Raw genomic sequence first — 17,060 nt, 5'->3', positions numbered from 1 at the left:
CACACATGATATTCTGGTTTCTGATATAAGTTGGTATTGATATGCACATCCTTAAGATGTATCTGTTTAGAGCAGGAAAACAATGTCCTAGTACTGTACATTTCTTGTCTGCACTGGCACATTTTTAAGAATGTGCCAATGTAGACAAGAAATGTACTAGGCACAAATTTACAGTATTCCTTTAATATCAATAACTATTATTTTTCATTTTATTTCTTCAGTTTGCATTCTTTTTCAAATTATGTAATTTAATAAAAAAATTTATTATTATTTTGGAAAACTGTGTGGAATACAATTGGTGTAAATAGGAATTTGTTCATGCAAGAGTCTGGAACAAAATTAAAATTTTGTTCCAGACTCTTGCATGAACAAATAAGATAATTTTTTTCAGATGTTTTTAAATTTTTCAGATAATTTTTTTCAGATGTTTCTAAATTTAATTAAATATCCTGAATATTTATGTTATAATAAATAGTGACACACACACACCTATCTATAATCTAAATCTAATTCTTGGATTATTAAATAATTTAATTATCCCAGTTTAACTATAAGATTTTTAACGTGATATTTAATATTTGAACCATCACACTTTAATTTCAAATAAATTTTTAAAAATAATTTCATCATAATATGATTTTATATAAAAAAAATGTAAACTTAGATTTATGTAAACTTAGATATTTAAAATGTAAAGATTTTATGATACGAATTAGCACATATTTTTATAAGTAATATAAATTTTACTATAGTCCATGCAGTGAAAGAGTAGATATGAGTCAGCTTGAGCTGGAAGGGACTATGTCAGATGAAGGAATGAAAGGAGACATATTATTAACATGCAAGTAACGTTAGAATTAAGAATAAACAAAATTTGTAAAAAAAATAAAATAATAAAATTTTGATAAAGACAGTATAAAAACATTTTAGAAATGTAAAAAACAAAACATCTGAAAGAAATCAGATCCATAGAAGGAGACATGTGGCTACTCCCAAGAGGGGTAGCCACATGTTTCCTTCCATCCCTTTCATTTGACAGATGATTCCAGCTCAGGTTGACTCATATCTATTTTTTTGTTGTGTGAACTATGGTACTCTTTATTAAAATTATGTCAGTATTCATTAATTTTAAATTTAAAAAAAAAATTGAAAATGTAAATCTGTTTTGATATAAATGACTCCATTTAAAATAGGATATGAAGTTGAGACAAAATCTTGTCTGACTTGTAACTGTTAGGCTTTAAGACAAACAGCAAAGATTTATGCTTTACTAACTCTTTGTAAAGCATAAATCTCATTTATCAGCTGTACATCTCTATTGATTATTATTGATAATTTCAACATATCTAATAATCCACAGGAGAGAGACTTTCATTCTGAGATGACAACCATTATGAGCAAGTCTCCAGTTAACAAAAGAAGAAAACAAAGTCAAGACCTCCCACATATGAAGAAGATTCTAAGGAAATAACAAAGATGAGAGGACTCATCTTCATTATTTCCATAGGATCTTTTTCATATTTCTGTAGTTTGACAAACGTGTTTGTAAAAGCTCAGAATTATCCATAGAGGATGAGTCAAAAATCTCTACAGAGACTACAGTTGAATTCCCCAACATTGCAAAAATGCATTAAATCTAGAGAGACAATCTATTATTATAATAATGTATAAACATTATTTTACAATGGACCAAAACAAAAAATGTATTGATAGGTTATAAATAATGAATTAGAACTTTTATTAGTTAAAAATAATTATATATGTAGTACAATAGTCTGAAAAATGTGGAAGAACATAACTAGTGCAATAAAATACCTTAAAAATAAAATATAACATGACAAGATAGAAAAAATTATTTGAATTATTGTTAACGTATTTTCTAAAATAACTATTTAGAACATATGACAATATCTATTATGATATCTTCTAAATTATTGTCAATATGATATAAAATATGACAATAGTAATTGTCATATCTTGTATCATATTGATATTAGTTTAGTTTTGTTAAACTCTTCTATATAAAAAAATAATCCTTTAAAAAATTTGTTTCTGTAAATACTCAAAAAATTTAATAATGTTTTACTACAGTATACATTTTTCATTTTCTGTATTATTATATAAATGTCTATACTTATGTTTCACTCCTATTCTCTTAATTTTAGCATTTTATAATAATAATGTCAGTTAATTTATTATACCAAATCATATTTTAAAGCAGTTACAATTTTAAACATATTTTTTGTGTTTTTATCAAGATATAAGATTTAAATCTTTACACATTTAACATGTGATATTGATATGATATCACATGTATCCATACTCAATTGATGAAATTTACCATATCTTATGTGAAACTCACTGACTTACATGAATATATATGAAAATTTGAAACAAACCAATGAATTCTGTTGAGTGAAAAAAAGCATTTAAAAACATTTGGATGAATAAATACATTTTTAAAACTTTTTTTATACTTTATATGTAGTAAAAGAAAATATAGATTTAAAATTAATTCTTCATTACTTTCTAAAAATTATGTATCTTAAAGCCAAATGATTTCCATAATGAATCAGGCTACTTTACTGCTACTATTAATTATTAATAGTAGTAGCAAAGTACTCCAATTCATTACAGCGATTGTTTGACTTTGGTTAAAAGCATTGGGCTTTGATTTGTTTATATATATATATAATGTATCTTATACATAAATTATTGTTGTGAATGAGAAACCAATACATACATATATATATATATATATATTTTTTAACTATTATCTTTAAATTTTATAAACAAGTTGTTTATCTAAAATATTTCTAGAATATTACAATATTATTTTTTGTGTTCAGTAGAGTACTTTTAATATTTTTAATTAATTTATTATTATTACTTTATTCTAATTTATAAGTATTGAAATTCCTAGAAAAATTCTTATAAATATATAATTATATATAATAAAATTTAAAAAAAAATCAATAAATATAGCTTGGATATTTCAATTAATTAATTAAAATTTTAATTTCTAAAATTAATATTTTGTAATGGATATTTTATTTCTAAATTATTATCATCATTATTATTTAATTAAATTTTGGTATTTATATATAAGATGTAAAGATTTATAAACTATTTAAAGTTTCTTTCAAATACTGAAAGATGACATTTTGAAAGTTCTACTTTTTAAATCAATTTATTTTCAATAGTTTATTGATAAATTTATTGGAAAAATATGACATTTTTTAAATAATAAATGATTAAAAAATTGGAAATGAAAGGGAATAAAAAATTCATTCCAAACCTTGCACTGAAATGCCACAAGCTTGAATATGCACTCTAATAGGAAGAGCATTGTGAATATTTCATTCATGATTGTTAATACATCAATGTAGTATATATTGGCTCTGTAGTACTTTGGGTCGGCACGTAAGAAAAGACAATAAATCAAAATACAAACTTAATTAAATATGCATATCTTATAAAAAAAATAACAGCAAACTAAATTTGCTTATTATGAAAATAATCTCTGTATAAAAAAAAATTTCACTATACTACAAACTATGCATGTCTGACTAAAATAATATTTTATTCTTGTATATGTTTATTAGCAGTACTTTGACAAAGGGAAAATGCAAGAAACATGCAGAAATATTACTCATGCTATGTTCATATTTAACTCTGCATTTTTCATATATAGCAAATAAGATATTTATAGAGCACATAGATATTTTTAATAAAATGCACACTCATGCTTATTTATGCAAGCAAAGCAGACAGAAGCAACCTTAAAAGCATCTGATTTAATTGACATAATTTGATGTCATTTTGTTAGTATTATTCCCCGAAATTATAACAAAACTACCTGCTACAGGTTTCTATTAAATCTAAAATCAGATGGATAATAATTGAGGGAGGAAATTATAAATAAATAATTATATATAAATGTATAGTTATGTAAATTATGTATATATGTGTATATATATTTATAAATGCATTAAAGTGTGTGACAGTTGATGATGGAGTATTTTTGAGTTAGGCATTTCACATGCAGCAATTCCAAGTTCAAGATTTTTCTGGAGGCTTATTGATGAAAAATATGTAATATTAAATAAAATAAAAGTGACCAGTTTAAAATCATCTAAAATTAAGAATTAGAATGGGATCTGTTTTTTCTGGAACAAATATAGTTTTGTTTGATTAACCCTTACCCTTCCTCCATAGGCAATTATCTTCAAAACACATTCAATAGCAAAGAAGGTAGTGAAGGTTATATTGAACTTGCTCAGTACTTTGGTGTATTCAGTTGGCTGGCCATTAAACTACATAGTTGAAAACCCCATGAGGAAAAAGGAAAGGGGAAAATTATATTAAATAATAAATCAGAAATATTTTTTTATAGCTTTACTAATAAATAAGGAATAGGATAATACTATTGCAGGGATTAATGATCAATGGTTGATATGCTATATTTATATATACATATTAATATAACAAAATTTCTTGTTTCTATTTAAATATTAGAATGTTCACCTAAAAACATAATCCTGCGAATATAACATTTTTAAATCATGATGTTTAGACTTTCAAATTTTAAACACTAAAAATATATACAAATATATATTTTTTCTAATAAATGTCAGTGAAAATACTGTATCAATTATAAGTTTTGTAAATAATGATAAATTTATTATTATATGTTTTAATAATTATATATATATACATATATAAGAATAATTTTTTTGGTTTTTAAATATCGCAGTAAACTTTCAATAGTATATTACATGAAATATTTCAATTTTCAAATTTTACAAATAATATCAATAATGATTATTGTTTTTAAACTAATGTTTGGCATGTGATTATTTTCATTGCAGTAATTATGAAAATTACAAATTATTAAATTTCGGAATTTCATATTATTATTATTTATAATAATTAAACATCATATTTTTTCTGCATTTATGTATATATTTAACCTATTTTTATTAATGAAAGATGACAGGATGAAATTAAAATGTTCAAAATAAAAAAAAAAAAATAATAATAATGGAAACAGCTATTTGCTAAAAGCATCTCCCTAATAATATACAAATGCATTCCAATATGCTTTATTTTCTTAGTGTCATATTTTATTTTTTATGAATTTAGTCAGCAATACGAATCAGTGAAAAAGTTAGCTAAATTATCTTCTATTAAGTATTCTATCAAAGTATGAACACCTAGATGTATAAAATTTTAATTCTGTGTCATATTACTAATTACATTTAGTTTTTCTGCATCTATGTTTATAAAAATCTGAAAAACTTTTATTGAAGTTTTTTTTTTTTCTAAATGCTGATATCATCAATATATCTGTTATACAATTTCATATGTATCTTATATTTTCTTAAAAAGTTTTACCCATCACATCAATTAACTATATAGCTAAAAATAGAGATAATGTAATTATATACAATGCTTACTAAATAATAGAGAGTTAAACAACTTAAAACATAAAATATAACGCAGAATTCTAAATTTGTAAATTAATTAGTTAAAATAGCATTTATAATGTTAATAGGATATGAAATATTTATAGTTTCAAAACTACCTCTTTTTTCACTTAGAATTTATATGATGTACAGTACATACAGATTATTAAAGAATTACTGTTAATTGCAATGTGAGAAATAAAATTAGCATAAAACTGCTTGATAAAAATTGGAAAACTGAAAATGCTTAAATAGTAAACTACATTTTTCTCATGGAAAAATTTTTAAAGTTTTATTTGAATATATTATAAATTAAACAATACTTTGAAAATATTGTTAAAATAATGTATGTTTTATTAATTAGCCAAAACAATTGTAAAATATGACACTGAGAAAATTATCATAAAATACAATGATATTGTAGATTAAAAAGTTTCAATAATGCCATAACAAAAGTTTAAAAACTAATAGTAAAAAAATATTTTACATAATATAAAAATAATTCTAATTTCTGATTTTAAATATAAAAATAAATATTAATTATACAATGAAAAAGCAAACAAAACAGTGAATGAAAATATTATCTAAATAAAGTAGTAATTGTTTCTACAAACACATATAACTAGATATTTTAAATTTAAGAAGTGAATAAGTAATTGATATTGATATTTGTTTGAACAAAGAATCTTTTTATAATTGAACTAAATAAAACATAAAACATATATCACAAGAACAACTTAATCATAATATTTTGTTAGTAATTATTGCAGTTTATGATGAAAGAAATATAAATGATGTGATCAAAATATCGATAGTAATTAATTGTGATTTATATTATCTTATATTTTTGATAGAAATCATTAATTAATATTGCTCTCATGGAATTTTGATCTATTTAAATGTAAAAATTAAAAGTTTCTGTTACCTGTTTTAAAAGATGAAAGATTAAAAAAAAAAAAGATAATTAATATGAATATCTGAATAAAAGCCACCAATATCATGTCTTGACATGGAAAATATGCTGCTTAATCCTATTCTGCACATCACTAGAAGTTTTGTACATACTGCTAAAAAAGCAGTTCAGCATTATCTTAACAGCATAGACACACTGAAATAGCGAGTGTATTTTAAATGCTATAATAGCAAATTGGAATGCAAATAGATTGTCAAATAGTGCAAAGAGTAGACAGATAAGACAATAAATACATAGATGACACAAAGCTTTAACCAGTGTAAGTGGTAAGTGGGATATGTGAACAGCGAAACATGAGTGAGTGAGTGAAAAGATTTCATGTATACCCACATTCATCGTATTCACACGCATACACACATTCAAAAACAAACAACATATATATAGTAAGTGACAATCACAAGAAATTATTATTATCTAAACCACACCATGCTTTTGATGAATGAAATTTTTGCGCAGTACACATGCGCTGCTTCGATTGCCATATTTGTAAAATGCATTCTCTGTCTTAAAATAGTTATATAAGATATTTTATATGTACTTAAATATTGAGCTTTGTTAAGTAGTTTAAATAACAATTATTACAGATCCAATTTTAAATAAGAAAGAGAATGCAATGTTTCCAAGAAGACTGGTGAAAGCTGTTCATGCATAATTTAACAACACATTTGTGCAAAGATTGGTTTGATATATATAAATATATAGTTGTCTCACTGTCCAAAGAAGAATCAAACTGCAAATCCATTTCAAACACTGTTATTAAATTGATTCTCATGCTGTAAAGATGATACAAAACAACAAAAAGCAAAAAATTTTTCAGTGGTAAGAGATTTTTAGTTCTCACAATTTATTTGTGATATAATTAAACTGTGAGACAAATATTTTATAAATACTAAAATTTTGATCTTAAGTTCAAAAACAAATTTTTAAATTTTGATTTGTTAACATTTGTTCTTTAATTTTAAAAATATATTTTAAAATTATTATTATAAATGTTAAAATTACAGGTAAAATCTCATTATAACAAGTAATATTTTTTTGAAGATTTTAGTATCTCAAAAGTTTTTCTTTTCCATGTGTGCCAAATATTAATAAATATAAAATTAATTGCATTAGCACATTGTAAAAATTTCATTATAATGAACTTGTAAGTTGAAAATTTCAGAAAATTTGTTCTATTTTGATTGGAAAGACAATTTTCTCCTTGTATCTGTAGATATGTAAATCATCTGATATAACTAACTGATCACAAAATTTCTCTAAATCATTGAAGTTTAGAAAGAAATTTATTCATTCAGTTCAAGTTTATTTAACATATTTAATGATTTTAGGACCATTATTTCTTAAACTCGAAACGAGAATTCATTCATTATTCAGTTGTTGACCAAATATGGTCATTATTATCCATATAAATATGATTAACAAGAGAAGAAAAGAAATTCCTATAATTTTCACTAAAAAAATAAATAAATTTTGGAACAAAAAATATTATAAAATAATCAGAAACTGCTCTTTCATCATTTTCTATATATTTAAAAACCACATCAAAGCTAAACAAAGAATTTTTTTAATAAAATAACCTATGGCAAAAGAAGAAAATTTATTTTTTCTTGATTTTTAAAACATTTAATCACACATAATGTTATTCCATAATTTGTGATTTAGTAAAATAAAAAGGATACGATAATTTTCAGGCTAAATATAGCTGGATCAACAAGTTTCATGACTTAATATGGAGTAGCTTTAAAATATAGAGAGGACTGTTTTACAATATGATATATGGTTTAGCATAATAAAGAAATGAAGTTACACATCAAACATAATACCAATAAAACTGGCTGCAGAAAAGAGAAGCTATCAGAAAATATTTGTTTTTCTTTTTGTTGCAATATTAAAACATTACATTGAGATTGAAATAATGAGAGTTAGAAGATTGATTATAAATAATAAATGTAAGGTATTTTAGAAATTCATCTATACCCTATGATTTTCACAAAATCATCAATATAAAATCAATCAAATTACATTTTATAAATAACATATTAACATAATTAACTTTACAGTCAAGCGTTGTAAAAGATAAACTTTAGTTATCAATTTTAAAGTATAACTTAGAAGAATTGTTTATATAAGTTTGATATAATTCTTATAGTTTGATGACATATTAGAATATCAATGAACAAAAAATATCAGAAAAAATTTAAATAAATAGTTTTGATTTTGAATCAAATCAAGAAAATGGTAAAGTAAATATAATATCAAAGAAAATATATAAATTTAGTAATCACTAAAACAGGCAGCCAATTAACATATTTAAACACTATAAAAAGATAATATAAAATTCTTGAGTTAATAAAATAAGAAATAATTGATAATCCTATTGATAACAAAGCTATTTTCAAATAATGTATAAGACAAAAAAAGAAACAAATACAATAGAATCTGCTTATTGTAATCAGAATTAGCATGTTCCAAAACCTGTAAATAAATTATTATTATTATTAAACAACACAATACATCATCTTATGTACATGGACAACATATAACTCTATACATTCACACAAGCACAGCTAACACTGACATTCACATGAAGATTGCCTAGACAAACATAAAATACTTTACATAGAAAAAGGAATGCTGAAAAAAAAATGATTTTGTATTCAAAAATAGAGTCATAATTGAATCTATGGATGAAGGTGAAGTACATAAACATTTAGAATTCCAACAAGCCAAACTCACAGAATATCCAGATAAAATGAAGACTAGCAAAAAAAATACAACAGTAGATTAAACCCAATAGTAACAAGCAATTATTTGCAGCCTGTCATTGTGACAACATCACAATGGCAGGCTGCAATTTTTAATCATATTTTAAGATATATGCTCTCCCCCTCAAATTAGTAGTTTTTTGTCCTTGTACATTATACTTTCCTGTTAGCAATAGTCATGCCAGTCATGTATAACTCCTTTCAAGAAAAATTTTTTAATTGAAATAATGTCACTTCCAGTTTGCATCAGAAGTTCATACAGAGTTAATTTGAGCCTTCTGCCCCTAATCTTTCCATATATGGTCTTGGCTTTCAACTATAAAACTCTGCTCTTGGGATTAAGGAAGGACAGACAGATGATGGTGGGAATTTATAGGTCTACAATTTTTTAAAATTGCAGCAGAAGTTTTAAGTAACCCTGCTTCACCAGCTGGTCTTTACTTAACATAACTCAACTTAGACACCATATTTGATTAACACAACTTTGATGTACACAGTAGCATTGAAGAATTAACTAACTCTGTTAATCAAGGAATACTTGTACATATTTAAAGCAATCAACACATGTTATTCCAATTCTCACAAATTCATTTGGACCTATATATTGGACTCACATAGAATGAACAACTCCAAAGGAAAACATGAATATTAGCAAACACAACAAACATCACCATAAGTCACTCATAGAAAGGTTGACTCTTCCTTGTAAAGAGGGAGGATGAGGCCTAACAGATAATTTAGACATGCACTACAAAAAAATGTGAACACTATGACTTTTTCTACAGAAAATATCACAATTACACAAAGCTGTAAATCTTGCAGACAAAAACAGTACACCATTAAATTTACAAAACACTGGATTCAACACAGTATACAAAACATACAGATACAATCAGGCAGTCTTGGGCTCAGAAGAATCATGTTGATAGAACAGTCTCAAACTGTTGGCTGACTCATGAATGCCTCATTAGAGAGACAGAATGGTTCGTAATTGCCATAGAAGACAAAGTCATAAATATAAGAATCTATAGAAAGAACATCTTAAAAGCCATAACACTCACAGATGACACCTGTAAGAAATGCCACATCATGCATGTTACTGCAACACATTGCAGTAAGTTGCAAACTTTTAACATAGACTATTTAAATCAACATAAATATTATATATCAAAAGTTTGTACACAAACACAAGCTTTTACACATCCACGAACCATACAAATACACACCTCAGACAGTCATAGAAAACAATACACTCAGTCTTAGTATATTTTGAGTCATAATCATAAACAATACAATCTATCACGACATCACATTCCTTGACAAAGAAAACAAAAATCACATATATCATATATATAGATGTACCAAACACCCACAACATACAAAGTATGTACACTGAAAAAATTAGTAAATACTCAGAACTTGCCCACAAAATAAAGCAGCTACGGAGAATGGATGAGGTACACATTCTGCCAGCAGTGCTTTCTGCACAATGTCATATCACATACATTACACAAAGTCTCAAAACACAACTTCAGCGCAGTAAATACATCAACTACAGAAGGTTATCATACTAAACACATGTCACAAAGTCAGGAAATTATTAAACATAGATCATACATAAATAGCATATAAAGATTTCTTCCTTGTGGTTGTGCTTTCTCTTTGGAACTGGCTTAGTACTAGTCATCAGTACATATCCATGTAGGAAACACTTCACCAACACCAAAATAATAACAATAATTTTTATTATTATTATTAATTATCTCTACTTAATGTTATCAGTATAGTAAAGTGATTACACAGATTCTATTGTATATTGTAAGCATAAAAAATTTCATTACCTAAAATGCATGAATCTCTCATATTCAATAACTCTAGTTTAATTAAAATCATGATTTTATTGACTAAATGTTAATGATATTAGTAAAATCTAATAAATAATATACTATATGATATAAAGGTTATTTTTAGCAGTCATAACCATTCATTTTTACTTCATTTGTATTTTGTAATGTCATCTTTGAATAAAATTATCCTTTAATTCTCTTTAAGTTCATTATAATGAGATTTCACCTGTACAATATTGAAATTTCTTACAATATAAATTTCTTTAAAATTAAAGATATTTTGAATAAAACACTATAACAACAAATACTTTAGTTATTATTATATAATAAAAATTTTCAAAAAAAATTGTACAAATTTTTCAAACATATTACTAATAAAATTTTTACCTGAAATTATAATAATATAATTTATTACATTTATGATATGAAAATTGGCATATCATCATATACCAAATGTCCAATCAAAGATCTCATTAAATATGCATTTTCAAACTTTTGTTTATTAATATGGTATTCCAGGGGAGACATCAGAATATTTGATGCAGTTCAAAAATTATTGTTTATTTTGATTAATTTTAATTTATAAAAAGGCAGCCTGTAATAATTCTGAATGGAAGTTTTAATCTGTATATTAATTTTCTTGGTAATGTATTAATTTTATCAACTTTTATCTTCAATCTTATACTTTTCTTGGTCAAAAAATTTTTGTTCATAGAAATCAATGAATGTGATTTCGATTGATTGATTGCTTTCGTAGAAGAAAAATATTATAAATTCTGTTCCAGTTTATTAGAAGAATTCATAAAAATTTTATATCAGCCAAAATATTTTTAAATCATAAGGAAGAAAAAGAATAAATTGATAGTCTATTCATGTATGATTATAAAATTATTTGATGGTTTTGTTTGGATGTTATATCCTCTTTAAATGTCTAGATGAATTTTCATTTATAATTCAGATTATACTTTAGACAGAACATTCTAAATTTTTTTGGATAAAATTTTTAAAAATTTACCTAATTAATTTGTAAATTAAAAAGAAAGTGTAAGCAAATTTTAAACATATAAATAAATACAAATTCTTTTATTCACTCAATTTTGAATAAGAAATTACTAATTGGTATCAATACAATTAAACTAATGCATCATAAAAATCCACATAAATTCTATTATCAGACATTATTTATAAAATAATTTAATATATCACTCTCTTAACTAAAAATAATTATGAATATTTAAATTTAAAGTTATTATGTTTTAATTATTATAACATTCTGTAAAATCAATATCACAATTAATTCTCTTTGAGGAAAAAAAAATCAGAATTAAAATTTTGAGGTAAGTTTAATGCTGTGCTGTGGTGCACCCTCCCAGAGTAAAAGAAAAATAACATTAGTGAATTTTCCAAAAATCTTTTCCTAACTAAACTTCATTTTTTTTTATTTATATTGGGTCGTGTCTTCTATTTCTATATTACTAATGAATTTAGCAGTCATGTTAGATGGAAATTTTATTGAATTCGCATTAAAAAATTTATATCCGTTTAACTCGGCTCCCTCCAAGACTAAATTTTGTGTGCGCCACTGATGTTGAGCATGTAATATACAGATAAAGCATATTACTTTAAATTAAATATATTAGAAGCAAAAGTATAGCAATAAATGCATATTTAAAGAGCATTGTATAAATTAATAAATAAACTATAATCAATAATAAAATATAAATCCATTTGAAAAATTTAATATAAAAATTAATTTATTTTAAAATCAAATTTCATTTATAATAATAAACTATATTTCTAACTAGTTATAAAATTATTATCTTTTTAAATCCAGTTTACATGAAATAATTTTAGTATAAATTATTTTAATTTAAAATATAAAAACATCATTTTTATTTAAATATAACATTTTACTAAGAAAGATTTTAAACTAAATAAAACTCTTATGACTTATTGTTTTAAATAATTTACAAATGAAATAAGTTTAACAAAAAACATATTAATATATTGACTGCCACAGTGTCATTAGGTAAACAGTTCCCAACACCATTTTCAGGTAGGCCTGTTATTGTTACAATGCTCAATTTATAACAAGCATTCTTCAACCAGGCATATAACAGCTTATTTTTGTCAAGTTATCTCTTAGTTGACATGTGAAACAAAATTCTTTGAACAGGCCAATTACAAAATAACTTGATCAGCTCATTCGAAATCAAATGTAATCAAAGATTGTAATGATGAATTGTTTGGCATAGATCAAGTCAGATCACTTATTTTGTTGTTATTCAATGCTAAGAAAAATCATCAGATGACTCAAAAACACTGCATTACATATTCTGGAAATAATTATACAGTGAAAAGTGTTTTAAAAGGTAACCTTCACAAAAAATGGCCTCTAAATAAAGGTGACCTTTTAATTATGAAAGCAATTGCTTTTTTTCCACTTAAATTTTAGAAAAACTTTAGCAAAGTATAATAATTTAAATAAATAATAAAATTTTGTAAAGTTTAAGATAATAAGATTTAAGTAGTTTGAAACATTAGAATTCAATGTAGCTTACAATTATAAATTAGTACAATAAACCTTTTTTACAGTATTTTTTTTTTTTGTAAAATCTATCAAATTAAACAAAGAAATATTTTCTGTAGAGAAAATAATAATCTAAAAATTTTTATTTTAACATTATTAAGGAACTTATGCCATATTTCTGTCAGTAAGAACATGCTTTTATAAGTGAAAATTGCTTGTTTTCACATTTTTGAAACACACATCTCCCTTCACTTATAAAGATATGTGCCAGCTTCTTTTGGCTTATAATAGTCAAGGTAAGAGGCTGTGTCAATGTAAATTAAATGTAAATGTTTAGATATGATATTTGGCAATATCTCTATAGTAACTAATATTAAAAATAAAATGATGCTTCTAATACTATAAAAAATGTTTTAAAAATTTTCTTTTAGGTACTTTTTGCAATATAGTGCTGATTTTGTCCCACCTTTAAAAGCATAACTATCATATTTCTGTACATATAAGAGCAAGCTCTTATATGTATAGAAATATGACAGTTAAATGTTTACTAGGGATAATAACAACATAACATAAACTTTTCTGCACAAATAATTTAAAGTTTAAGTTTAAGTTTTAACAATACTTACAAAATAGTTGGTGAAAACATTATATTATATTTTAATCAAGAAATGTAATAATTGCTACATTGAATATTTCTTTATTTTAATACAATTCGTTAATTTTAATATGATTTGAGGATTTTTCAAATTCATAAATAATGTCGGAACAAATGTGTGTGAGAGGATATGCATCAATGATTGAAAACAAATTTTATTGATATTGATATTTTTAGAATTATTCTGTATTTATTGTTTAATAATATTCCATTTAAATTAATAAAAACTTGCTACCATATATAAAAATTTACTGTTAAATTTTAATATATGTGAAATAAGTTCTTCCAGTTGTAATCATTTTTGTACCATGATGTATGCTGAATTATATGCAGTCTTTCAATATTCTTCCTAAATTATTGCACAATTTAGGAAATATGCAGCAAATTGCTAGCTGCATCAAACAGTTGACTGTTTAATTGACAAACATTTTCACTGAAGTCAATGAAAAAATCTAGTACTTTCAAAAACTGGTCATTATGTATAGGTGACCACTTAATTGTTTAAGCTCTAAAAATTTCTTCTTTCTATGTACCAGGAGACAAAATTGTTTTTATCCTTCAGGCTACAAGGATAATTTGTATAGAAGAACTAGTCAAACAACTTTCCCTTAGCCAGTTTTGTTTCAAATGGATTAAGGTAATTTTGGCTGGTATTATGTTTAAAGAGTTTTAAATGACTGACTGCAATACCAGTTTCTACTGTTTGCTACAGACAAGATCACATTTTAATAGATAACTCTTAAGTGGCATCTAATAACAAATTATCAGCTATGAGTTATCTCCTATTTGGCAGTCAATATGTTAAAAGTAACAATGAAATTATATTAAAAGTGCAATGATAGTTAATGCTGAAGATAATAATTTTATAATTATGAAATTTCACGTAAGTGATCAATCATACATATATTTATTAAAGGATAAACAAAATATGTGTTATAATAAGTAAAATTAATGTAACTTTCATCACGTTCATTTATTCATTTCAAGTTTTTGCAGCATAGTTAATATAACGATTTTTCAAAACAAAATAGCCAAAATAAAAGTAACTCAAAGTTAATAAAGTTTTGCTTCAAAAATTTATTTCAACTTTAGATTCAGCATTATATTAACAAATTCTATGTTTGATCACCTAATATATACAGTATAAATGCATAATACATTTTATATGATATTAAATTTTTATACATAAGTGCACATTACTGATGCATACCATGTATGTATATTTATTTAGTTATTTTTACAAAGTATAACTAATAAAATTAATCTGGGGGAAATCTATATATATATATATAATATATATATATATATATATACAGTAGAGCATCATTTATCCAAATCAATTGGGGACTGGGGTTGTTCGGATAACGTATTTTTCAGATAACCAATTATGTACGAAAAAAATATATTAACCTAGCTCATGTTGAAATTTTTCTCCGTTGCGTGTCACTTTGCATTGAATTTTCGTCGATGTTAAGCCTAACGTAAATTTTTTAAAATAATAATCGCGGCTATTGTATCGTTAAAAATTATTTCTTTATTTTGTACAAACAAAATAAATATATTGAAAAATATAAAAACAAAAAAATTATATTTTGAAAGTTAATCTAGTATCAAAAACGTTCGATTCAGCATGACACAGTCCGACTGGAACACTTTCGGTTAATCGACATTTCGGTTGATCAGCTTTCAAATAAACAACGCTCTACTGTATATATTATATACATGTAATGTTTAAAGAAATAACTAATTAAATAATAGTAAACATTATTATTCTATATTTACTATATATAAAAATATTCAAAACTCAGTAAACAGTTTCATAATTTAAGTTATTCACATTTATACTTTGTAAAAATAAAATTCAAAAAACCATATTGGGTAAATCATATAGATGTCAAAATCTTTAAACTGAGAAACAAATTCCAAGGTTTTAATAGAAAAATTTAAATCAAATATATAGATACATACATAAAGTATTCATCAATTTGAATTTTATTTACAAAATTTTTAAACATTTTTACAAACTTACCTTCATCATTAACAAAACAGTGTTAAAAATAATTAATATCATAATAAAATATTCAAATGGAGTTGAAACAACAATCTTCCAAATTTTATAACTGATACCATGTGTATTTCTTGGCATAAATCTTTCTAATGGTTTTGCTTGAATAGCAAAATCTATACATGATTTCTAGTAAAGAAACAGTTAAAGAATTATTTAAAATCCAAATTATTATTGTTTTATTTAAATCAGACACTATAAAATGTTTCAGTTTAGTGTCTATAAAGGATTAATTTAATACATTTGATATTTTTTTAATAATTGAATTAATAGATATCAAAATTACCATATTTATTCTAATGAGCAGTGCTCTCTAATAAACAGTGCAGCTGCAAGATGAAAAAAGTTATAGATGGCATCTGCTAACAGTATGCTCATTATCTATTGGAGGAAGATAAGGCCTATTATAAACTGAAAAATTGTAGATTTTCACTCTTACTATAAATTAAAATAAAGTTTGTGTGTGTTGAGTGTTGTATTGTTGTTCAAATAATAATAAAGTATAAAAAGTTAACCAATTTAATCCATTAATAGTTGCACCCAATCCCCAAAAAACAGACATAACAGATGCCCTCTAAGAGTAAGTGCTCTATAATAAACAGTCAGCTACAGGATGAAAGTAAACAGAAAGCTATTTAATGCTGTTTATTAGAATAAATATGATATATTAATATATTTATATCATTAAAAATTAATATTCCACAAATTATGTTAACATTAACACACATCATGTTAATATTGACATATTAAAAAACAT

At 24.1% G+C, this 17,060-nt stretch overlaps 1 protein-coding gene across 1 annotated transcript in view; it reads right to left on the bottom strand.

Annotated features, from left to right (window-relative positions):
* LOC136979676 (voltage-dependent calcium channel type A subunit alpha-1-like) overlaps positions 1 to 17,060 on the bottom strand; it is a 445,853-nt gene that overhangs the window by 140,129 nt on the left and 288,664 nt on the right. The window contains exons 30-31 of the mRNA XM_067275717.1: positions 16,268 to 16,432; positions 4,206 to 4,316 (exon numbers count right to left, since the gene is read on the bottom strand). Of these exons, the coding sequence (XP_067131818.1) occupies positions 4,206 to 4,316; positions 16,268 to 16,432 (276 nt within the window). The remainder of the gene's footprint in view (positions 1 to 4,205; positions 4,317 to 16,267; positions 16,433 to 17,060) is intronic.

This window comes from Centruroides vittatus, unplaced genomic scaffold (assembly GCF_030686945.1).
Source record: "Centruroides vittatus isolate TY-2023 unplaced genomic scaffold, ASM3068694v2 contig_630, whole genome shotgun sequence".
NCBI classification, from domain to species: Eukaryota; Metazoa; Arthropoda; class Arachnida; order Scorpiones; family Buthidae; genus Centruroides; species Centruroides vittatus.
The sequence above is the reverse complement of the archived record's forward strand: the minus strand, read 5'-3'. Positions and strand labels throughout refer to the sequence as shown.